General features: G+C 44.7%; 1 protein-coding gene across 3 annotated transcripts in view; it reads left to right on the top strand.

Annotated features, from left to right (window-relative positions):
- ndst1b (N-deacetylase/N-sulfotransferase (heparan glucosaminyl) 1b) overlaps nt 1-23,790 on the top strand; it is a 59,098-nt gene that overhangs the window by 20,922 nt on the left and 14,386 nt on the right. For all 3 annotated transcript variants that reach the window (XM_080839412.1, XM_080839410.1, XM_080839411.1), the window contains 4 exons: nt 14,357-15,317; nt 19,915-20,406; nt 23,179-23,266; nt 23,465-23,619. In XM_080839412.1, the coding sequence (XP_080695538.1) occupies nt 14,772-15,317; nt 19,915-20,406; nt 23,179-23,266; nt 23,465-23,619 (1,281 nt within the window). In that variant the 5' untranslated portion in view covers nt 14,357-14,771. The remainder of the gene's footprint in view (nt 1-14,356; nt 15,318-19,914; nt 20,407-23,178; nt 23,267-23,464; nt 23,620-23,790) is intronic.

The following is a 23,790-nucleotide window of genomic DNA, read 5'->3' as shown; positions in this document are numbered from 1 at the left end:
AACTCACTTCTCTCTAGCCGTACAAAGTGTGGTTCTGGGTCATTGATTGCCAAGGACTGCGGTATCATCAGCTACAGTACAGTATAAATGCGGTAGAGACGTCTATATGGAAAATGAGATCCATCCATAAGAAATACTGTCATTTTATAAAGAGCTGACCTTAGCACGATCCCCTTTGGGTAAGAAGCAAGTCTCGCCACTCGGCAGTCATCTTGGTAACCCCCCCCCAGGCAGCTATTTCAGGCTTTCAAACAAGATCGGACTCCTATTTAAATGATCCGTAACTCCATATAGGATGGTCAGACAGAGATTAAAAGTTTATATCTGACACAAACAGTGTGAACAATTGTTTCCCACAAACAAGACTAAAAAGACTTTATTCTTTGTGTTGACATGCTCACTGCGCATGCATCAAATTTCAAGACCCAACTATTGCCTTGCTAAAGTGAGGCGCAATGTCAGTTATGCAACAATGTGTTTGTTCCTTTATAATACATGGACGCATTTCCGGTCAAAAAATCTGTGTCCATATTTAGCATTGCGGACTCTATATGGTCTCCCCTATTAATCTCCCTGTCAGTGATTTCGCCTCCTTTGTAATGTCTCTGGTAAACATGAGAAGAGAATTGCTGATCCAAGGACATTTCACGTGTTGCAGCATGCCTTCTGGTGTGTCCAATTATCTGATTGTACCTCCACAGTTCTGAACAATCACTCTTCAGCTCCTCAGATCATCAATACAGTCCTTTTAATCTATTGATTACCCACGAGTCAGTCTTGCCTAGGCTTCATTTAGTGTTTCAATAAGGGGTTACAAGCCTCCTATATTGAGTTAACCACTTGGAACACAATAGGAATGTAAACCTACGCCTGGTTTAGCAGCTTTTCCCATTATCTGGTATTTGGTATTACTCTTTTGTTGAAGTTACAGTAATCATGTCTTGGACAGACCTCCGAAACTCGTTACTGATGGATTTGAAATGGCATTTTTCTCTGCCCACTCAGAAGGAGGGATGGAACCATTGTTCAAGGTTAAGTGCGTGGTTAATAAGATTCCGTTGTTTTACACGGATAGTTCGGTTTAGACCACGACAGGCCATTGTTCTGGAAAGACTCAGCAGCGGCCGTTGTATCACAGTTGGCTGCACGGTTGCTGGGTCACCACAACATGGTTTGGCTGTGCTGTTTTCAGTGAGAATACAGAACCGTCATTTTTTTGAACATTCTCTCGGTTGGCTGATTTTTTTCGCTTCCTGTCTCTCTGGTGATGGAGCCCGGGCTCGTTGCAAGTTTACTCAGCCATTGCCGTAAGCCTATAATAATAACAAGGCATGTTAATCCCGTAAGGTTGTATTTGGATGTGAGAACAGAAATATGGGAGTGGTCTTTCTTCCCGACGGCTGTAAGAATGTATGGTATCTGATATTTAATAAAGTATCTGTGTCTTTTTCGAAAAACTGCATAGGATGTTGCCAACCCAACATTAAGTCTATGCTGACAGCCGGACTGCATTTTCGCTGCATTTTTTTTTTGAATAGCTTAGTTTAGATTGTATCAGTCACCTGAACCATCTGCTCAACCCAGCCAGTGTTGGCATCATTTGTAGGACATTGGAAATGCCAGGTGCCAGTGGAGTTAAGTGGGCAGCATCTCTCTGGAGGGAGCAGGTCAATATCACAGGTGGCTGTTGCCAGGGACTGTAGGAGCTGACTCTCACCTTTCAGATTTCAACTTGTGACCTACATCATACTATTTTTTTGTTGTTGTTGTTAATTGTTTATGAAAGGATAATTTATTGTTAGATCTATAAGAGTACAGTCAAGCCCAGCGCTTGTAGCATACACAGGCGGTGATGGACAGAACACACATTAGATATTAAAGACTATTTTTATAGCAGCATAGAAATGCGTACTCAACCCTCGAAAATGTAATGGGTGGACTTGGGCATTGGTCTAAAGGAGAAACACACCTTTAGAACAAAATGTTTGCTGTCAGTGTACAGGCATTTTAGAAATAAAGGTGATCTGTGAAATATTCTGCAGTGTCTTAAAATTGCAATCGTTAACTCTCAAGTAAAGAGTGGCTACATTGTGGCTGTTTACCTATAGCAGTTTCCCCATCTTTTATTAAGGTGTTTGTTGCCATGGAAGCACTTAAATGAAAACAAAAGACATGTACAGGATCCCCCCCCCCCCCCCTCCCCACCACCACACACACATAAAGCATAGCAACACACAACACATAGCAACACATTTATGCTGTGATTGGGATGTTTTATGTCTGCAAGGGTAACACAGTTGTCTTGTTTTCCAGCTGTAGTGTACTGCAAACATATAAGCATCAATTAAGCTGTAACATCAGGTTTGACGCGCAGGAGATCAATGACCGTAACGGGTCTTCTCACATAATTGGCCCTGCTAGTGATAAATCTTCAAAATGGGCAATCCTATATTTTCCCCTTTTAAAACCCAATAGAGAATATTACCCCTCCCGGTCCACCTCCACTATTCTCCCAGCTCATGTCAGCTTGATGTATCATGCTTGGCTTTTCTGTATCCTGCACAGTGGAAGAAAATAAAAGCCCTCCCCTGCTCTTTTGGTCGTTAGGCCCTTTCCTTGTCTATGCTTCCCTTTCTCTGTGCCCTTGAGCAACAAGACTGTCTCTCTATGTTTATGACACACACTGGGTAATGTTAGGTTACTTTCTAATTATTATTATTCATATGTGGTTTTAAGTGAAATGGGGCCTATTTCTCTTTAAAAGTGTAATACTTTTACATTTTTCCCCTTTAACAGGCTTTTAACTCCATATTCTACCCGTGTGCTGATAGAGTAGCCAGACCAGTGCAACAGACTGAATCCATCAAAAATAAGCCCCAAATCTGAAGTGTGCACTAGTCGGTTCTGCTGTGTCCTCTCTTAATCTCATATGTATGCTCGAGTCTACTGTATGAGCAGTGAGAGAATGGACGAGGGGAGGACAGACCTTAATAGGGTTTAATACACACATCCTATTATTGTCCCGCCCAGCACTGGTCAGCAATAGACATCTTTACGCCTGTGCAGCAAGCAATCCGGTTAGCCCCAATCATATTACTCCTAATCTGATCAGCAGTAAGAAAAGCTAGTGCCCATCATGCCTTTTTTTTCTCTCTCCCCTTTTGCTTCCCTATCCGGGAGAAAGATATTTAGGCTGCATACATTTTTGCCACCAGGGTTTTTTAAATAACCAGAGTTTTGTGTCCCATCTTTATGCTACCAGTAACTCTGTGGTGGTGAGAGTGATCTGTCAGTTGGTTATTTGGCTGCCTGAGTCCAGCCCAGCCAACACCACAGAATGGATGGTGATTTCAAGGCTCTGAGTGGAGCCTGTATTTCATCAATGGTTGATTGTATTCCTTTATTCAGTGCATTTGTGTTTTATAGTGTGTGGTAAACAGGAAAGATTTCGATAGAGAAAAGGGCCAGGTCAAGAGTGGGTTCATTCATATAAATATTGTATTGGTTCTGTCGAACACAGAGTGTTTGTTTAAGGCTGTGGGCTATCGGGCACAAAACATTGAGGATTTTAGAAGTGCTGATGGACAAAAACCCCCACTTCTTCAGGGACCCCTTGCTCTGTGCCCATGTTGTGGCTGGAACTCAGAACAGTGTCCTCTAGAATAGAGGTGACATTTACTTTAGCTTTTCCCCCCCCCTCTTTGGGAGACTTCTGTGTTTGAGGCTGCTATAAATAGCCAGGGTTCTTGCCGTGTTTTGCAGGCTAACTGAGAGGAAAGGGACATAGGTGCTCCTGAGCATCTGGGCTATGCTGGCAATGGCTGCCCTTGTTCATGCTCACGAGTGGATGCATACCGCTGCTAATTATGTGCTAGGGCATGACTGAAGAGGCCCTCCACAACCCTGAATGCCCCTAATGGAAATTAACTTGTTTCTCGTCTTGTCTCGTCTCGTCTCGTCTGGGCTGTTGCTTGTAAATTTGTGTACTAAAGGTGACCGTTATGTGGTTAATGTGCAGCAATATAATTAAAGGTACAATATGTAGAATTGAATGGCACCTAGTGGCGAGGCTGCAGATTGCAACCAACTGACTTACCTCTCCCTTTCCAAGCATATAGGAGAAACTGCAATGGCCATCAGGTGCCTTAAAAAACACCAGTGTTTTAGATTTGTCTGTTCTGGGCTAATGTAGAAACATGGCGGCACAACATGGCAGCCTCTGGGGAAGAGGACCTGCTTCGTATATGAAGGGTTATCACCATAAATCCTCCTGCTCCTTTAATGGTACACAGTCAAGTCAGTCTGGATTGTGTTGTACAGACATGCAGCAGTGATTTCCTGTTGCCATGGGAAAGTTCTGGAATAAGAGTTGCAGGGAAGGCCTGGTTCTGGTTGTTTGGTGTTCTGTCAGTCCTTAATGGCAAACATGGACAGATGTAGCAAATGCATGTTTGTAACGTGGAACTTCTCTGCTTCACTGTCCAAGACTGTTGTTTCCACAGCTGCAGAACTCAAAGCAAATATCTGCTTGTGTGTACTCTTAACGAACTGAGATATCTTTTCGCGAGATTGTCTGGACTTTGTCTTCTCCCCAAGGCTAAACGGACGCATGCCCTAATTACAAGGCTCTATTTGTGTCAGGTCTCTCTCTCTCTGTTTTGCTTGATGGATGGACTGGTTTTTGTTGCCCTGCAGATTTGCTTAACGTGAATTTCTTTTGTCAAAGGCGCCAAGTATTTAGGGGAGCTGAGAAGCTGACAGGAGGGGATGAGCAAGGGAGCGAGGAGAGAGTGGGGGCCTGGCTGCAGATGGGATTCCTAGTGACCTTAATGCTGTGTGACTTGTCTCTGAGTGAGAGTGAGTGGAGGATTTGTCACCTGCAGCATTAGGCTGATGTCTGCTTCAGAGTAACACTGACAGATTTATTAGACTCCATTGCCTGTGTGTCTGATGTAGGCGACTAGTGATTAGTAATGTCCCTATTACAGTCAGTTCAGGCCACTAAATATTTCAGTTCTTGGGAATGTCATTGCATTATACTACTTTGTCCATCTTGAGCATTCAGAAATGTTCAAGGTCACAAACAGTTCTTTAAATTCTTCTCTTTTTTTGCATTTATTGAAAAAACAGAATAATTAGAAATCACCTCACCAAATTTGTATTTTATAAAGTGAGATTTAGCCCCAGAGCTTCCGGTTTTTTTAGTCCTGAAAGTGCAGGTATTCGCCCTCACGCACCCAGCCCCCCACACCCCCACCCCCCTCCTCCCTAGTTACAGGAGACAAACAGGACACCTCCAATCCGCCCCTAATCCCCTCCCCTCATGCTGCAGAAGGCCTGCGGGGTGGTGCCGCTCACCGGGCTAGCAGCGTCCCATAGAAGCGGGAGATTAGTGCTTTGATGAAGGCAGCCGTTAGATAAGCAGTGTGGTGGGCAGAGCGCTCCTGCCGAGTGCTGTCCATGTTGTGCGTGGGGGGGCCACCAGTTTGTGCCAGCTAAAGCCTCCTTTCAGAAGCTGGCAGAAGGAGCCTGAACACCAAACAGACAGACTGGCCGCAGCACACTGTGTTTGAGCCGGTAGGCCCAGCTGGATGGTGCAGGGAAGCATGTCCCCAGACTTGTTCAGAATGTGGGTGGAGCTTGTGTGTGTGTGTGTGTGTGTGTGTGTGTGTGTGTGTCTGTGTGTGTGTGTCTGTGTCTGTGTCTGTCTGTCTGTCTGTCTGTCTGTCTGTGTCTGTGTCTGTGTCTTTTTGCCTGTGTGTGTCTGTGTCTTTTTGCCTGTGTGTGTCTGTGTATTTCTGTCTGTGTGTGGGAGTGTGTGTGGGAGTGTGTGTGTATGTGTGATATATAGGCACACAGGCTGCCTGTGAAGTGGACGGAGCACAACAACTGTCTGGTCTGGGCCGCCGTCTGGTTTGCACAGACTGCACAGGAGATTTGACTTTTTCTCTTCCTCTCTTCCAACCTCACTGTCCTATGAACCAGGGCTTACTTACCTTATTACCACAAGGTCGGCATAGCTGGAGGTTTGTGATCCAGCCAAGCAAAAGCTGTTCGGTTGCAGGTAATCAGTTGTGGGGAGACTGACATGAGACTATAAACTGAGTGGCATCAGATGAGGTGCTGCCATGATGAAATTAAAAAACAAGCCTTTGGGGGGGGGGGGGGGGGGGGGGGGGGGGGATGGACGGACAGGTTGGCTTTGAATTTTTGAGTTTTTTGGAATTGCGTTGTGGCTTGCTCAATATATGGCCAATGTGTGTTCAGACCCGTTCAGCCACTCAGTACTTTTTTATGCCCTTTTCAACAAAGTATTTTTTTGTTAGATGCACAGGTCTGCTGGTGCAGACAGCAAGTGAATAATGTTTTAGGTGTGAGGATGAGCGCCTCTTTTGAGCCTCGAAAACCCCAGTAATTTGTCTGCAACTCAGTGTGGATTCACATATGGGTTATTTCCTGTTTGTTTGTTTGCTTTTTGCATTGAGAAAACAAGAAACTTGTCATGGTTTACTCAAATGAATGTCAGTAGTCACCCATGGAATCCTTATTTGTCATAATAGTGCAAAGTGTTGTATCTGGAGAGATATCAGTGATCAAAGAGAGTTGGCCACCATCCTCTTCCATTGTTTATAAGATCTATTCTAGAATGATCTACAATAACCTAGATGTCCTTTTGTTTTTCTACAGAAACAGGGCTAAACTCCTGGCAAGAGGGTGATTAGATGACAGATTTGGTTCAGCTCTCCCTTAACATTGGTAGCTAGCACACTTCCTGTACCGAAGTCACAAAAAAACAAAAAAAAAACGGTCCAACACTACAGACTAACGTTTTGATTTCCCGCTCATCATTGCAGGAGCTGACTATGATTGACTATGGGCTTCTGTGTAAACTAGTAAATAGTTCACATATTCAGGCTTGATGTTGAAGTGATTTCAGGCAGTCCTGGGTTGCTGTTGGAACTCCGGGATTGTGTTACATTTGGGGATCTTAGGGGTCAGCTGGGCAGCTGTTGGTGTCAGCTGCCTCAGCTTCCCAACAGATCTTACTCTCCATTCTCCTCTAACGGTTTCCGTGAAGCACTTTTCCAGGAATAGTGTGTCGGACTACGTGACTTTGTCCTCAAACAATATGGCCCAGTACAAAGTTTCAGTTTTAAGGGTATGTGTGGCCGTATGTGAGGGGGTGCATATTCTGTGGCTGGGTGTGCTCATCTGTCGCTCATTTGTGCATTTGGTCCAGCCCAGATAAACAGGATTAGCGAATTAGGATTACACTTCTCTGACCTTCCCCAGATTGTGTGGCGTCTATGCCCCTTGGGTATCTAATGCTGTTTGTAAATGTGCAATCTGAGGCCCAGTGGAATATGCCACCTTGGGTCTTTGAAATCAAGATTCACTCTGTCCTTTATACAGAAGTAGCTATTGATGGAACTGATGGATTGGACGTGTTGATGGAATAAATTGAGAAAAAATAATTATTTGTGTTGGGCTAGTTACCCTCACGATGAGCTTGTGATGGTCTAAGTAGTGGTGAATGATTCATAAAATAAAATAATAACACATCCATGGTTTGATGCCTTTTTGCATTGTCCTTAAAGCAGAATATGACATTTCATACGTGATTTATTATCTAGTGATTACCTAAGGGAAAAGAAAGTTGAGATTTGGGCATTGATGCCAACTCCCAAAGATGATCTGCTTTACCATTTTACAAGGCAGTTAAAATGCCACACAGGAGAGCCATCAGCAGCACCCGTGCTTATACCCCTCACTGAGTTATGATACAAAATGGCACACTTAGTAATATTGATTTCATTGCAGCACTCTCCCTGAGAGTAAAGGCAACTGTCCATGGTTATTTTGGTGTCCCAATCGTCTGCCAATTTGCTTTTTGTCTGAGAGAAATCTTATACAGTTAAAAACTGGCTTCCCATTGTAACCTAACCTTGTAGATTACATAGCTGTCTCTCTGCCTTGCACAGAATTAATATGATGATTGATCCATTGACTTGCTGGTTTGTGTTGAATTGGAGATAGACATAAAGGGTTTCAGTTAGATGTCATGGACCTGAATATGATGCAAAATCAAGCTTTAAGAACACGGTTTGTCTTCACTCTATATTTTTTTTCATGATTTTCGAACAATATTTTCATAATTGTGGCACACCTTCTAGTATGCAGTATTGTGTCTGAAAGTCCCAACAATCTGGGAGCACAGGCCCCTTAAGTTTTTACCCTAGGACAAAAATCAGCCTCAGCGCTCGAAAAAAAACTCAGGTCATCATCAAAGGAATGACGAGCTGTTAGCGTGAGAGGACATCACTCTTGGTATTGTCCTTCCTTTGCAACCAGTTGGGATTGCTCTCAAAGCTGCTGTGCGTGATGTTTGTGGATCCTGTGAGTGTTTGCTAATGTTATCAGTCCACTCACTACCTCCCTCCAGTCACCACACACACACACACAACACAATAACCCTCCTCTTAAAGCTATCAAGTACATGTTTGACATCTGAGAGATTTAATTTCCTTCAGTCTCTGAATATAAAGTCATATAAAGGCATTTTCACTATTTCGATTCTGGCTTGTCGTGGGAGCTTTGTGTGTAGTTCAGTCAGGTCTCTGTAACAGCAGATGGGCCTGAGAGCAGATGGGTGTTCTGAAAGCAGAAATATGTATGGCTTGGCAGGCAGATTTAGCAAGTCTGTGAGATTTCTACTGTACAGTACATCTTCTTTACTGTTGCAACTTTCTCACTGACGTGATGAGGATTAAGGCCCTTGCTTGGTTCCGCGTTGAGCATGAATTGCTAGGTGCTTACGCGTTGCGTTGGGGGTGTAGCCAAGCAATTTAGCGGCAGAACAATAGACTTGCGTAAAATGGCGCGAGTCTAGAAAAAGGGGGCGACGCACGCAAGACGTGAAAAGTCGCGCAAGGGGCGCGCGCTTGCGCTTACACCTCTGAGCATAAACCAAGCTTTAGGCCCAGTCATCGCCCCAACACCTTTTTTTTTTTTTTAAATTGTGCTACTAATGAAAAGCAGTCATGAGTATTGTGCTATTGCACAACAGCAATCTACAACTATTTGATGTGTCTGACTGCTAACCATTGTGCAATTGGAGGGTTCCTTTAAACAACCAAAAAGAAAGTTAAGTGATGGTATGCTTCAAAAAAGACTCAAGTCTTTAAATCTTGGGAAAAGATCTCACTCTCAACTAAATATTGTTAATGAAAGCATCTGTTCACATTCAATTTTTATAGTTTTTTTTTATTTCAGCATGGAAATACAACAGTAAGCAATATATGTTACTATTCCACAATAAATCCGTGCCTAAGCAATTAGCCTATGTGTTCCTGCAATGTTCATACATTCCCCCCTCTCGCTAGAACGTCCGCTTTCCCAAGTTCCATATTTAACATGCTGTAATTGCCTTTTTCTTTCATGTGTCTCACTGTCTTGCATGCAGTGAATTAGCATGTCCAGCTCCTGCTAGGACCCAAGCAGCGCTGGCCTTCCTTGAGGTTTGGTTCTGGAGATGGAGCGAACACAGCGGCTCACCATGAAAGCTGCATTAGTCTCAGTCTAATGAGCTCTCATGCCGTAGAAGCACCTATAAATGAGGCTGAACAGTATGTGTGCAGAATAGTGTCGAAGTCCTATGCCAGTTGCGTACAGAGTAGAACATGTCCTATGCAATTTGGCTCCACCACAGGATAGATTGTTATTGAGTTTCAAAGAAGAGTAAATATCTGTACTCTGTTCAGGGTTAGTATAGTGAAACTAATGAAAAAAACTACTGGTTTTAAGACATTTTCATCAACTTAAATAAAATAATTTACACAAAGAAAATGTAAAACAAAACAGAAACTATATGATTGGCAAAAAATAATACAGATAAAATAAAAAAATAAAATATTACTGTCATGGTTACCGTCTCAAGACGGTGGATGTCCTATCCAGTCAAAGCGATGGGTGTCACTTCCAAAATTCAGTGCACAGTTTGCAGCTTTAGCCAATAACCTTAAAATGGCAGCATGTCAGCACTACACTCTCTTACTAATGGATGATCATTTAAGTGATCAGTAGGTAACGTGTGATTCCTGTATGGGTCTAATCCGAATTTAATAGTAAAAGTGGTACAAAAATGGAAAACTATTATAACCTTGCTCTGTAAATTGATTCTGTAAATGGTTAGTATACACACTCTGTTTATTGCCCGGTGCAACATTATGACAGAGGTTGAAACAGCAGTGGTGGTGAAACAGCAGTGTTATCTCTAATAAACCTGGGAGGGCCAAACAGTGTGCAGATATTCATGCCTCTCCCAACAATGGCGGCCATTGTGACGCTGGATTGGCCCTGGTGGCAGGCAGGGCGCGGCCAGGCACGGCTCTCTGACTCGGTCTGTCTGACCGGTCAGGTCCTGGGAGAAGGCAGCCCAGCGGAGCGGGTCGTGCTGGCCTGCATTTGCGTCCAGCCATTGTCCTTCTGCTGCCCTGGCACTAATTACCTACAGTGCTCCTCACAGGAAGTGTCACAGTGTTCCACTCAATGCCGCCGCTGATGTTCATAGCCACTGAGGCGTTCTGTCACACACCCCTCCCCCCCCTTCTCCCTCCTGTATTCTTTTCATTTTGTTAGCCAGTCTGTCGCATTACAGAGGCTTTGAAATAAAAGAAGAAAGAAGGAAAAGAGGAAGTGGACCTTTTTTTTTTTCTTCTCCCCACTTCTCTTTTCTCCTTAATTACTAACGCAGTCATCCAGTCAACCACGTCTAACAGTCCACCGTTCAAGGTTCTGCAGGGTGTTGACATCCTCACCTTTTTTTGAAAACTTTTTCTTATCGGTTCAGGAGTTTTTATTTCAGCCCCTCAAGCTGTGGTTTGTTGCGGCTTGTTCCAACTGAACCTTGGCAAACAGGCCCTTTTGTTGTTCTCCCGCGTCGCATTCGCCTGGTTTCAGCCCACGATTACATGGACCACGTGGGGCACTGGAAGGAAATGGCCTCATCTTTATGTGTGTCGCAGTGAATGATGCAACCTTTATCTAGTGTATGGCATGGGGCGACTGTGCTTCCGAAAGTCATCAGCGTGACTCATTTGTTTTGTGTTTTGAGCACTTGACAGGTAACACCTTCTCACACACACACACACACACACACACACACACACACACACACACACACCTCTGACAGCACTGTCTACCCCAAGCAGTCTGGGTGTGTTTTGACAGTAATGCAGCTGGCTAGAAACTGCTTTTTCTGCTAGAGAGACTCATTTTTTCATCTCCATGCAGCTCTTGACGACTTTGTGGCTGAAATGGAATGGGAAAGAAGAAACATGAGATATGACAACACATTTCTAAATGTCAGGGTCTTTCTTTCTACTTTCTCTGTCTCAACAGTTTTTTTTTCCTCCCCTTTTCTCGCCTTCGTTCTCTTTTCCGTTTCTCAGCATTCTTGCCTGTCATTGCAGATGGCTGGGAAAAGAAGTAAAAAGTTGCCAGAAGGGGCCTGAACTTTGAGACATGATACTTTTTTTTTTTTTTTTAAGTGCTGTTGTTTTTAGTTTGCATATATGAGTCCTACATGTGCATGTATTTGCATTTATGATTTTTATTTTAGATGGCATGATGCTTCAACGTCAGCAAGAAGTAGTGGAACAGAAGGCGCTGCTGGCGTTAAACAGCAGAAACAGTTTTAGAATCTTTCAAGTTGTCATTTTGTGAGAGACTTGGCAATCATGTTATTATGAGGCACGGTTTTCATCAAGAAGTCCATGTCTTTTTTTTCTTTTTTGGAGGTGGGGGGGGGGGGGGGGGGGGGGGGCTGGTCTCTATCGATTTCTATGAGCACTCTCTTTTGTCTGTCGTCTGCCACATGGCCTCTGACTCACTCGGGTATTTCCTTGGATTCTGACATGGAAAACAGATTCCTCTCTAAGCGATTTAAGAAGGGAGGAATCCATGTATTCCCTCCCAAGTCTATTTTTCTGGAAGTCTCCTTCATCCCTAAGTGAAACCATTCATGCAAGGCAATACAGATGAATAAGTCTTCATGTCCAGTGTCTGCAGGATTTGTTTCTTCCCTTCTCTGTTTGGCTTAATATTGGCATGGTGTCGTCTGAGTCACACTGCTGTTAAAAAAAAGAAAAGAAAAAAAGAATAATTTTTAACGATTTTAGGAGCGCACAATGCAAGCTCTATTTGCACTTCAGGCTTTTAACCTGTCGTAAGCCAGCAGCATATAATTTGGCTGTTGTAGAAATAAAACTCCATGGCACAACAGGGGAATAGTGACAGGTATTGTTGTGATGATGTGAGCAGAATGGAGTTACAGAGTGTGTGTGTGTGTGTGTGTGTGTGTGTGTGCGCTGGTACATGCGTGTGTGTGTGTGTGTGTGCGCGCGTTTGTGTGCGCGCTGGTACATGCGTGTGTGTGTGTGTGTGTGTGTGTGTGTGTGTGTGTGTGTGTGTGTGCGTGCAGGCGTGTTTGTGCATGTTTCTTTGTGCCTCTGCTTGCATGTCGGGAACCGAGTTTCCAGGGGGGGGGCACCTGCTTGTCATCTTCTGACTGCTCCTCATGCTATTCCCACTGGCTTTTGTAAACGCCCCCGGCCCCCACCCTGCTGTGGCTCTCACATCCCTCACCCAGCCCCTGAAAAGAAAGCTCCTGATGGGAATATTAGATCATGCATAAAGGGCGAGAACACCAACAGCTGCGATTTGGGAGGGGACTGGATGCGAGAGAAGCGGTCAGCTTTCACAGGCTGCGCCCCCAATGCCCCTCACTCTCTAAAACATACAGGCAACCTCAGGGCCCTTTCCTGTGTTCGCTTGTTGGTCAGGTTAATAAAAATAAACATCTTTTTTTATCTGTATTCATCTTTTTCAAGCTTTACTGTGAATGTATTGTTGCACGTTTTAATTCGCTGCTTTTGGTCTCCTTTGATTCTTTGTTTTCACTCTGTACACATACATACAATCAGCCTTTGCTCTGCCTTTTGAAAAAAGTGCCGGGTGCAGACACGTCGTCTCCTGCCACTCTTGCTATGGTCCTCGGTTTGAACTGAACGGCCTTCTGTGCCATTGTGGGATCCTCCCTATAGACAAACTTCCAGGCAGCCCTTGTGTCAGGCTCCATTTGTACTCTCTCCCTGTGTGTGTGTGTGTGTGTGTGTGTGTGTGTGTGTGTGTGTGTGTGTGTGTGTGTGTGTGTGTGTGTGTGTGTGTGTGTGTGTGTGTGTGTGTGTGTGTGTGTGTGTGTGTACAGAATGAGGGCTTTATGAACAGCTAACAAAACTGACAAAACGAGTGTGTTCATTAAGGGAACAGGAGCCTGCTGGAGCTCTGTGAGTCTCCATACCTTTCTTTGACAGTCTGAAGCTCGAACATCTGCCAACTTGAGTCGTTACTGAATCACTGACAAAACATCTTTTGTCTGTTTGTCCACTAGGATTATGTGATTTGTCATTTTTACTTTAAAAGGCAAGTGAAAGTAATGATTTTCCTTTTTTTTGGGGATGGGAGTGGGAGAAACGGAAGGAGGGGGAGTTTTTCCAGGAATTTGGCGCATTATCATGACATGCCGTGTTTATGGCTATGCCTGCTCGCTCCCCCCCCCCCCCCCCCCCGACCCTGCTGTGTCTCACAGTTTATCAATCCACTCATGAAGGACACTCTTTTCAGGTGAAGGATTTTGGCAAGCTCTGCTTTGCTGAAACATTTCTTCCAAGGTCATTTTCCTCCCGGTACCACACACACAGACACACTGTACCACTCATTTCTGCAAGTGAAGCTGACACACAGTGATGGGCGAAAAGACCCTTCATCCCTTATGCAAGACTGTTATGCCGATATACTGCAATCCTTTGGACATGCATAGCTAGGTCCTCATGGTATTTCCTTTAATGAAACACTTCAGTACACTGGAGCTGTAGTTTCTCCTCCCCTGTTGCTTAAAGCTCATGGGGAGGTTGATGGCTCCCACACAAAGTTTGACTGGGTCTATCTGGAATTGGATCTCAAATCTCTTCATTCTGCGTTCCTGAGAAAAGAGTGTAGTGTTTCTCCACACTGATATCTTGATAGAATACAAAAAGGAGTTGGTAAATGTCTGTGATCATGGCAAGCATATCGGTGTAAATCTGTAAAACAATACAAACAGGCCCCCCAGATGTAAACAATACACATGGCAAACATCTAAATCAGGTTAAGACATGAAAACAGAAACAGATGGAATGTTGGCATCCATGTTGGGACTCCGTAGTCTAAATTCTGCATTGTGTAATTTTTGTCTTTGTCTTTGTCTTTTGGTCAGAAAAGCCTTGTTTTGAAACTCTCTCTCCTCTCTCTGTTTCAGGTCAGTGGGACGTGTCTGAACACATGTGTCGGTTATGAATCTTGGGTGGAGCGCCTTGCAGGTCGACGACGTCCATAGCTTCCGGGAGCTCGCCCCTTTTGGCCTCCTCTTCAGCGCGGGGTGGGTGGGGTGGAGGGGCAGGGGGCGCCCTCTGGTGGAAGGGTGAAACTTGTCTTCACCAACACCGCCGTGCCGCAGAGCAGAAGAGTCGCCCTGGCAAAACTATGTCCCCTGCCCACCCCAGTCCCCCGACCCTCTGCCATGGTGACATGAGACCCTGCCACGTCAAGAAGCCTGATATCAAACCACCCTTTTGGTCTTTCTCTTCAAAGGCAGAAGCAGCAGAAGAGTGTGTTGCTGGCGTAGCCGCCACTGTGGTCCTGTGAAACAGACTAGAGGTGGTCACAGGGGGGTGATGATGCTGCTGACGTGCAGCAGGTTGCGGCGGCTCTACCGTCAGCTCACGCTGCAGACCAGCCTCCTCCTGCTCTTCCTCTTCTGCATGGTCAGCGTCCTGGTGTCCGCCTACTTCCTGTACGGGGTGAAGCGGGAGCTGGAGCCCGCGGCGGGCCTATCGGACGCCTCGGAGCAAGGCACCGCCGACTGGGATGACCTGCGTGCGGTCACCCCGTCCGCCTCCTCGCGGGCACTGCCCGCCCGGACTGCCAGGCCCTCGGACACGTCGCGCACAGACCCTATGGTGCTCGTGTTCGTGGAGAGCCTCTATTCACAGCTGGGGCAGGAAATTGTGGCCATCCTAGAGTCAGCCCGCTTCCGCTATCAGACTGAGATCGCGCCGGGCAAGGGCGACATGCCCACGCTCACGGACAAGAACCGGGGGCGGTTCACATTAGTCATCTACGAGAACATCCTGAAGTATGTCAACTTGGATGCCTGGAACCGAGAGCTGCTGGACAAGTACTGTGTGGAGTACGGTGTGGGCATCATTGGCTTCTTCAAGGTGAGTGGAGTACAGTCACTCGCTGCACAGCCATGCTGAGACAATCAGACACAATCATGATGAAGCTTTTTTTAGTCGGCTGTATCACAGCTAAAGCAGAGAAAAATTAGTTTGGTCTGTAATTTGGAATCCCATGCTTGCCCCACAATCATCACACCAACGCGGTAATAGCATTGCCATAAACCTTAAAGGCTTTTCCTTCCAATTAAAACACAGACAAATACATTTACTATTTGAAAAGTACCTGAAATAAGTTAAAATGTTCAGGTATGAACACCCACCCTATCATTAATTCACATGCTAAAGACCTCATCATTAATTGTGGGTTAAGGGAGACGATTGGGAGGAAGTCCACTGTTAACAAAACTCCAAGTAAAACTAGATGTAGATGGGAGTAGATATGGAATTCCATCCAAAGACATACAGTACACGTCCACTCATGTGCATATAGAGAGAGCTGGAGTGTTTTTTTCTTAACAAGCTTTTAAATTCCGAGGACAATGAGTCATAGTGGAATATGTAATAGCGACAATTTCATGAACTACTACTATCTGAGGATAAACTGGAGGAGCAAGTTTCAATATATTTCTAACACAGGAGAGTTGCATGGTTTTTAGTGTTGGTGAATATTTTTTGGCACAACATCATTGCTAGGGGTGTTATGACAAGTAGCGGCCTAATAATACAACACTTATTCATAAATAACAAACCTTTCTTTGCTGTGTGCAATATGCAGTGTCATGAATATTTTTTCTAAGTTTGCTGTGTGTACACTAGTGTGAGCTCCTGGGCCTAGGCTTAACTGTTTGCTTACTCATACAGGATCCATTTGGATGGTTGGAGTGTGATTTGGGTAAAAAAAAAATGTGTTTGTTGGTGTAAGTATATAGTGCAAGTAGTGTGGAGATTTCTGTAAAATGCTATCCTAGTTGTCTTTAGCTTAATTTATGGACGGCCTTTTAGGCAGGCACGCAACACGCGTAAGTGCCACTTGCGTTCTTGTGAGCCCCCTCCGAGGCTGCTTGCGTGCGTCTCCCAAATGTTGTTACTGTCCGACAAGGATACCCAAGCCGCAGGGCTAAGATTGGTTACTATAAACACACTGCTGGTTACCTTGTGGGCAGAAGCATGCTAACATTAGATAGCTTGCTCAGACACCTCGCAAAATCCCTTCAGATGTTATTTTCAGTTACAATTACTGGGTTTATACATTGCACAGTGTCTATTTCTCTGTAACTTAAAAAAAAAATCGAACAAACAAACATCTTTTCTTTACCTTGTTGGTAGTAGCATAGATAGCTGCCTCAGACACCTTGGAAATCCCTTCAGACGTATTTTACTCTAAATGCTTCGATGCTTCGAGTCCTTCGATGCAACGCAGTCGTAGAAGCATATTTCAGCCTTGTGAAAAGGCTTTGTGTTAGGATAGGGAGGGGTTAACAGCCTATGCATGGTTCAAGGTCCCCCCCACCCCCACCCATTGATACCTTTCAATACTACGACAAGGTCATTAATGTTAGATGGTCATCGATTTGTTCATATAAAAGAGTTATTTAAGAGCTTTTATGCCTGAAGCATATCCAAGACCTTAGAGAATCACCTCAAGTGACCAAAACTTAGTCACCGTGGTAACATATTATTGTACCTGAGCTTGTACAGAATCAAAGAAATAAATGTGACTTTGGGACCAACGTTTTAACAATTATAGAGATGCACGATATATCGGCGGCCGATATATTAGTGGCCGATAAGTGGAAAAAATAAAATATTATTATTATACCGATATCATAATTTTGGCGGATAATTTAAGCCGATATTTTTAACGTCTAATTTCCCTCCAAATATGTTTTCCCGGGTAGCCTGTTATACTCATAGGTCCGTTGCCTGGCTACACTAAACGTGATATTATAGTGAATATAAAGTACTACATGTTAAGCGTTGTAGTGCATCCTGTTGAGGGCTCTAGCCATCAAGTGTGTTGCTTTTGATGAAATTTCTTGTGCCCTAACATTTGAGAAAATAAAAAGGCACATCTAAAACCTTTTGTACCCTTTATTTTTAAATACAAAAAAATATCGGTTATCGTATCGGTATCGGCCACAATAAACCAATAATTATCGGTTATCGGTATCGGCCGTAAAATTCCATATCGGTGCATCTCTAAACAATTATAAACGCATGTCAGAACCACAGAAGGGCCTCAATCTAGTCCTGGCTCCCTGGGGGTAAAGTTCTCTGAGTTTGGTGAAAACATTATTTCCTAATTTTTTGTGAATTTGTGAATAACGTGATTGGCTTGTGTTGCGGCATCCATTATGCCGGGTAACAATCATGACAACGCTGCCATCAGTAGGTGAATGCGCCTTTTGATCTTCTCTGATTGCATTCTATTAAGCACCCTCCTGCTGACCTCACTGGCCCGTCCAGAGGACGATTAATCAACCTAATCTCACCGCTTCCTTCCTGCATTTTTTTTTTCCTCTCCATAGCGGTGCATTCACCTCTCCCCGGCCTTCTCTGGCTACTTCTGGTCTGTAATCAGCTCGGGCGGGGGGGTTGGACAGGGCGTGTGCTAAGCCCCTCCTGTCCAGGGTCGTGCACTCTGTTATAGCCTAGGGGTCAGCGCAGGGCAGGCCTGTTTCAAATCAGTAGTGCGTGATTCAGTCGGAGGTATGATAATCACTGGTGGCTACAGCGGGTCAGGAGCTATGATGAGTCTCAGTGGGACTCTCCTGCCTGGAGATGTGAGGGTGCGCACAGGCGGGATGAGCGGAGTGTGGGTGTGTGCTGTCTGGCAATGCAAGACTTCTGAAGGGAATACAAGCTTATCTGTTCTTCCTCATCAAACCGTTAGCCAAGGGGTTTGGTAGCCTTTTTGGAAATTGCTTAATAGTGCAGGTTGGAGAAGTTAGAGCAGTTTTGCAGTTTTTTAGTAATACATTATTTACATTGTTTTATAAACTAGTGTATTAAAAAGACAGACATTTCATTTACTTGGTAATTTTTTCCCTTGGATTTGCCATTTTGGATGTATTTTGGATATTTGTTCACGTTTGTTCTCGTTCTCACCATGAGCCAAGCCATTGGTGCTAAGAGGATGTAAATGCTTAGTCTAATTACTTAACCTAACTATCAGTGATTATGAGGCGGAGATGTGATTTCACTGCCTTATGGAAGCCTTCAGGGTTGTTCTCGTCACCCTCTCTCTCTCTCTCTCTGGCGCTGGGCTCCCCTCCACCCTGCCAGGCTGCCACAGCTCAGAAGCTCACAGTAGGCTCAGTGGAACTGGTTTCTACAAATGAAAACAAGTTCCCCTCTGAGGAAGCTTTGTGTTTGGGAAGCCATGTTTTCAGTCTTCAGTGACCTCCCCTTCGATGATTTCCCCCTTTGCCGTAGCCTGGCTCAGACCTCAGTGATGCTGCATAGCCGAGGCACTCCTCTCAAATGCTGAGGAGGAGGGAAAGGCTCAGGCTAGCAGAGCTGTTGGTATCAGCAAAGCTAGCGCAATGGTTTTAATTACGCTTGTGGGTATTAACTCATTGAAGGGCTTCACGGACTCCCATGAGGCCTTAAGCTTAATCCTGTATCCATGTTGCGGAAGTGTAATTAGAATACATACTCCCCTCTCCGGCCCCTCCGTCTTAGTTTTGCATTTTGGTGGGGGATCGAGTCCTAAGAACAGAACAGGCATCGAGGCAACATTTTTGTCTCTTTGAGCCCCAGCTGAATTTGGAAACATTACAGGGTTGGTTTTCCCATAATCCCACTGAGGGTGCAATGACGAGTTTCATTCGGTCCATTGAACAGGCAGCATTGCTTCAGATCAAATTGATGGAAGAGCTGCGAGTCAAATGATCTGTAACAAAAGATAAAAGTTCCGTGAGAAACACTGAAATGTGTCTTCCCCCCACACACAATGACCAGTGAAAGTTTCCAATCTTTCAAAGAGTAGTTTGCATACATCATCATTAGGAACACTTCACTTTCCAAGCCACTTCCCTTCGATGATATGCAATTTGTGTCAATAGTTCTACCACTTTCAGAAGAACTGCTGGAGGTCTACAAATGTTAGGGGCCTTGAAGCTCTTCCTTCATATTATGGATGGTTGAAATGTCATAAAATCTCTTTTCTTTCAGCTCCATTTGATTTTGGGAACAGAAGAACACACACACACACACACACACACACACACACACACACACACACACACACACACACACACACACACACACACACACACACGCGCAGGGTGAAATGGGGTGAATAGACAGGGAGTGGTGATGCAGGAATGGTTTTTTCCTGCCAAAAACTCGGGGAGAGACAGCAGTGTGTCACGCATAACCGATGACACATGTGCAAAGGTCTTTTAGTCAGAACCGCCTAATATCTTTTTAAAAGAAATTTCCAGTAAATTAGCGATCTCCCCATTCGGTTAGTCATTGTTCACTATCGGTTTTTTTGTTTCTCTTTCATTTGTCTTTGACCTAAGCAAACATTTTGTCAGTGAATGATGAGCTGCGCAATGAGTTTGACCTTCCTGGAAAAAAAAACGCTTAAAGTAACAAATGTGTTCTCGTTCTGTCTTTTTTTCCTCAGGCCAACGAGAACAGTCTACAGAGTGCCCAGCTGAAGGGCTTTCCTTTGTTCCTGCACTCGAACTTGGGCCTGCGCGACTGCAGCATCAACCCCAAGTCCCCCTTGCTGTTCATCACCAAGGCACGAGAGGTGGAGCGTGGCCCACTGCCCGGCGACGACTGGACCGTGTTCCAGTCCAACCACTCCACCTACGAGCCCGTGTTGCTGGCTCACAGTCGGACAGCTGAGACTGGCGGCCCCCCGGGGCTGGGGGGTGGTGGTGGGGCCCTCCATGCAGCCGTGGTTCAGGACTTGGGCCTCCACGATGGCATCCAGAGGGTGCTCTTTGGAAACAACCTGAACTTCTGGCTGCACAAGCTGGTGCTGGTGGATGCCATTTCCTTCCTGACGGGCAAGCGCCTGTCGCTCGGGTTGGAGCGCTACGTGCTGGTGGACATTGACGACATCTTCGTGGGCAAGGAGGGCACACGCATGAAAGTGTCTGACGTTAAGGTAAATACGGTGGCCGTGGAATTTAGAGTTTGTTTGTATTTTCGGCTTGTTTGTTTATTCATTTAGCTGGTTGCTAAGCTTAAACTCTCATGTATTCATTCCACCCAAAATGTAAGATTACAACATTTACTTAGTATAGCAACACTGCACTACAGTTGTGTCCCTTCTTGTAACACACTGCATTGCAGAACTAAGTTTCAGTCAGTTTCAGTGGTGTGATTTAGCACAACTGTTATTATCTTTTCCTTTCAGACAAGACTATACTCCTTGCAGTGGTATTTTCTGAACAGGCTATGCCTTAGGATGCAATGCAATTTTTGTGAACGTATTTACTCTTGCAGAACACCTAAATGTTTATATGTATGCAATCCCTTTGCAGACCAAATCTCGTAGTCAAATCTTGTAGTGAAGTTTGCCAGTTTACAGGTCTTGACCTTTGGTGTCTTTAGTGGGGACATGGTTAATCTTTGTCGACTGATAGAGGAGGAGTGTTGAAATGGCATCAGAGTTCAGACTCCCGAGACCACTTGACAAACAGTGAGAAAGGACAGGTAATCCTGGGGGCATGCCCAAATACAGACAGGTGTGGAGGGGTCACAGGTGGCAGGGATGGGCACTGAGGGGGATGTGTATGACCCTGGAGAAGGGTAGAGGGGAGGTTTCGGGGCAGTCTCATGGTTTCCCCTGGGGGGTAGGTGCAGATGCCCAGCAGTGCACTCAGTTGGAGGGGGTGACTCAGGGGCTCTGGCGCAGGTGGCTTAAAACGATACTGTCAATATGTCAGCCACCACGTATGCTGCTGGCTGTCATCCAGACACATCATGGAGAGGACGGGGAGCTGGGAAAGTGTGGGGCTTAAACATTCAAAATGGCTATTCTGCTTCAAAACAAAAAAAAAATAACACTAAAAAAGAGGGAAAGGCCCAGACACACTGAAGCGTCACTGTGCATCAACCTCCTGTTCCTAGCAGCTGCCTGTATCTGTCACGACCATTCAAAGTAGATTACTCTACTTTAGTAAAAACATCTTCATTTTCTGAGGAGTAGCTGTTTGAAATTCCCCAAGGCTTAATTTTTTCAAACATCCTTCACTCCACCCTATGTTTTTATTTCAGTGTCTTCTACAGAGACAGACACAAATGTTAAGGAGGGGTTCAGTTTTAGGCATTAAAGCCATTAAAGCAGGCCTCTTTGTGTGCAGACCTGTTCTCTGTTTAACGTGAGTCAGACTTTGACTGAGCCTCAGAAAGGAAGGGGGGTGTGGAGAGCAGACACTACTAAAGCAGTAAACAAATAAACCAAGCAGCTGAAATGGACTGGGTACGAAGTGCACTGGGAAGGAGGGCGGGCGCTGGGCCCTGTTTATGTCCGCCAACAGCACAGTTTCCTGCACAGCTGTGTCACAAATGTGTCGCTTATTCCTTTGTCTATATGTGAACATCATGAGTGAGTTAGAAGCATAGTGAGTGAATCATAGACCCTCACTGTTTAATGTCCATGTGTCATCGGACCTCACGTAGTCATTTGAACCCTTTCAGTCGAAGTTCACACTGCTGTTGCCAGCAGTGCTCTTTATCACTTTGTTTCAGCTGATACAGGAGCCATTTGTGTACTGGTGACTCGTCACTGAAGTGCAGAGTTTAACGAAGTTAGTCATATATTATGTTGCCACTTCAAAAATAATTTGGATCGGCTCAAGTATTTGTTTTTGATACGTCGCCACACCCTTCATTTAGATGAGCTGCTGATGTACACTTCTCTGGTTTACCTTTCAAAACGCTAAAAAAATGCATTCTCAAAATTCTCTCATTTGAATGGAAGTTCATACATCCTTTGTCTTGTATACCAGTGAACCTCTGTTGGCTTTTCATAGAGCAGCTCCTTTTTTCTAAAACTCATTAGATCACACGTTCAGCACCACGCTCTCCATTGTGCCTGCTCTCTGCTGCCTAAACAGAGTATGGCTGGCAGCCATTTTGCCATTTGGAGTGCTTTTCCTGATGGGAGAACAAAAAAAAATCTATAAATTAACTATTCTTCTTTAAAGGTGCATTAAGGATTAATAGCTATTCGCTAAAGGTATGCTAGCAGCTAAAACTAACGAAATCTCTTGAAATGTGCTGACTTTGACATTATGACAAACTAGTTACTCAACGACTGTCCTTACACAGTCAAACATCAATCAAGTGCAACACAAGACTAAGCAAGACGGCAAATAAGCTACTTACTAGATCGGCAGAAGGTAATCAGTCAGGTCGGCGGGCTGCAGCAGGCAAAACTACAGAATGCAGTTATATGCCTATCGACCCTGCTATGCCATTGGCACGGAAGCAATTCTCCATATTAAAAGTCATTGTAGCGCCCCAATTTTTTTTTAGCTGTTATTTTAAGGTTAAACTGCTTATCCTAACCCTAATCCTGAAGCATAATTGTTGCATATTGCACCTCTAATGTGTCTTGAGACGTGTTTTTTTTTCCCAGTGTGGGTTTTGACGACATTTTAGTGTCCCTTGTCATCGTAGTAACAGTTTTTACATGCTTTTATATTATTTTCTGTGCTTGCTGGATCATTTGCAATTGATTTATAAAATTGAGATGGCAACAAAAACCCTGAAACGATTGCAAGTCAATTAGAGGGCTTGAGCTAATGGCCTGCTTTGGGAATATTTAGACAAAAGCAGGATTCGTATGACAACAACAAGGGAATGACAAGGAGTAATTCAAGGACTTCTGTTTTAGTTCCTTTATTAACGGCTTAATCCCCCCCCGTAGGCTCTGCTGGAAACCCAAAATGAGCTGCGCTCCCATGTCCCTAACTTCACCTTTAACCTTGGCTTCTCAGGGAAGTTCTTCCATGCTGGTAAGTTCAACCATGTCCCACAATTTTATATGTTCCAACTCCAAAGTGCATGTGTCTAAATAATGATTATACAGTAATTCTGCAGTTAACAACACTGTTGCTGGTGTGTTTTGTTTAGTTATTTAGTATTAGTATATTTTTCCTTTTTAATAAATGTAGTGTTTTTTCTGATCTGTAATGTTTGTGTTTCTTCCACAGGTACTGATGAGGAGGATCTGGGAGATGACCTGCTTCTTTCCTACGGCAAGGAGTTTTGGTGGTTCCCTCACATGTGGAGTCACATGCAGCCCCATCTCTTCCACAACCAATCAGTACTCGCTGAGCAGATGCTCCTCAACCGCCGCTTTGCTGAGGTGAGACCACAGGAACTGCGTTCAAAGACCCCGGGACTGTATGACGACTACTGTACACAGAGCTCAGTTAAAGATTTTGTATGGGGGGGGCACTGTGGCGCAAGCCGATAAGCCCCCCATTTACGGGTTTTCATTGCCCGCGGGGACACAGGTTCGATTCCGGCCTGCAGT

Source organism: Sprattus sprattus, assembly GCF_963457725.1.
Source record: "Sprattus sprattus genome assembly, chromosome: 1".
NCBI lineage: Eukaryota > Metazoa > Chordata > Actinopteri > Clupeiformes > Clupeidae > Sprattus > Sprattus sprattus.
Note: the sequence above shows the minus strand (reverse complement) of the source record. Positions and strands in the feature narration are given on the sequence as shown.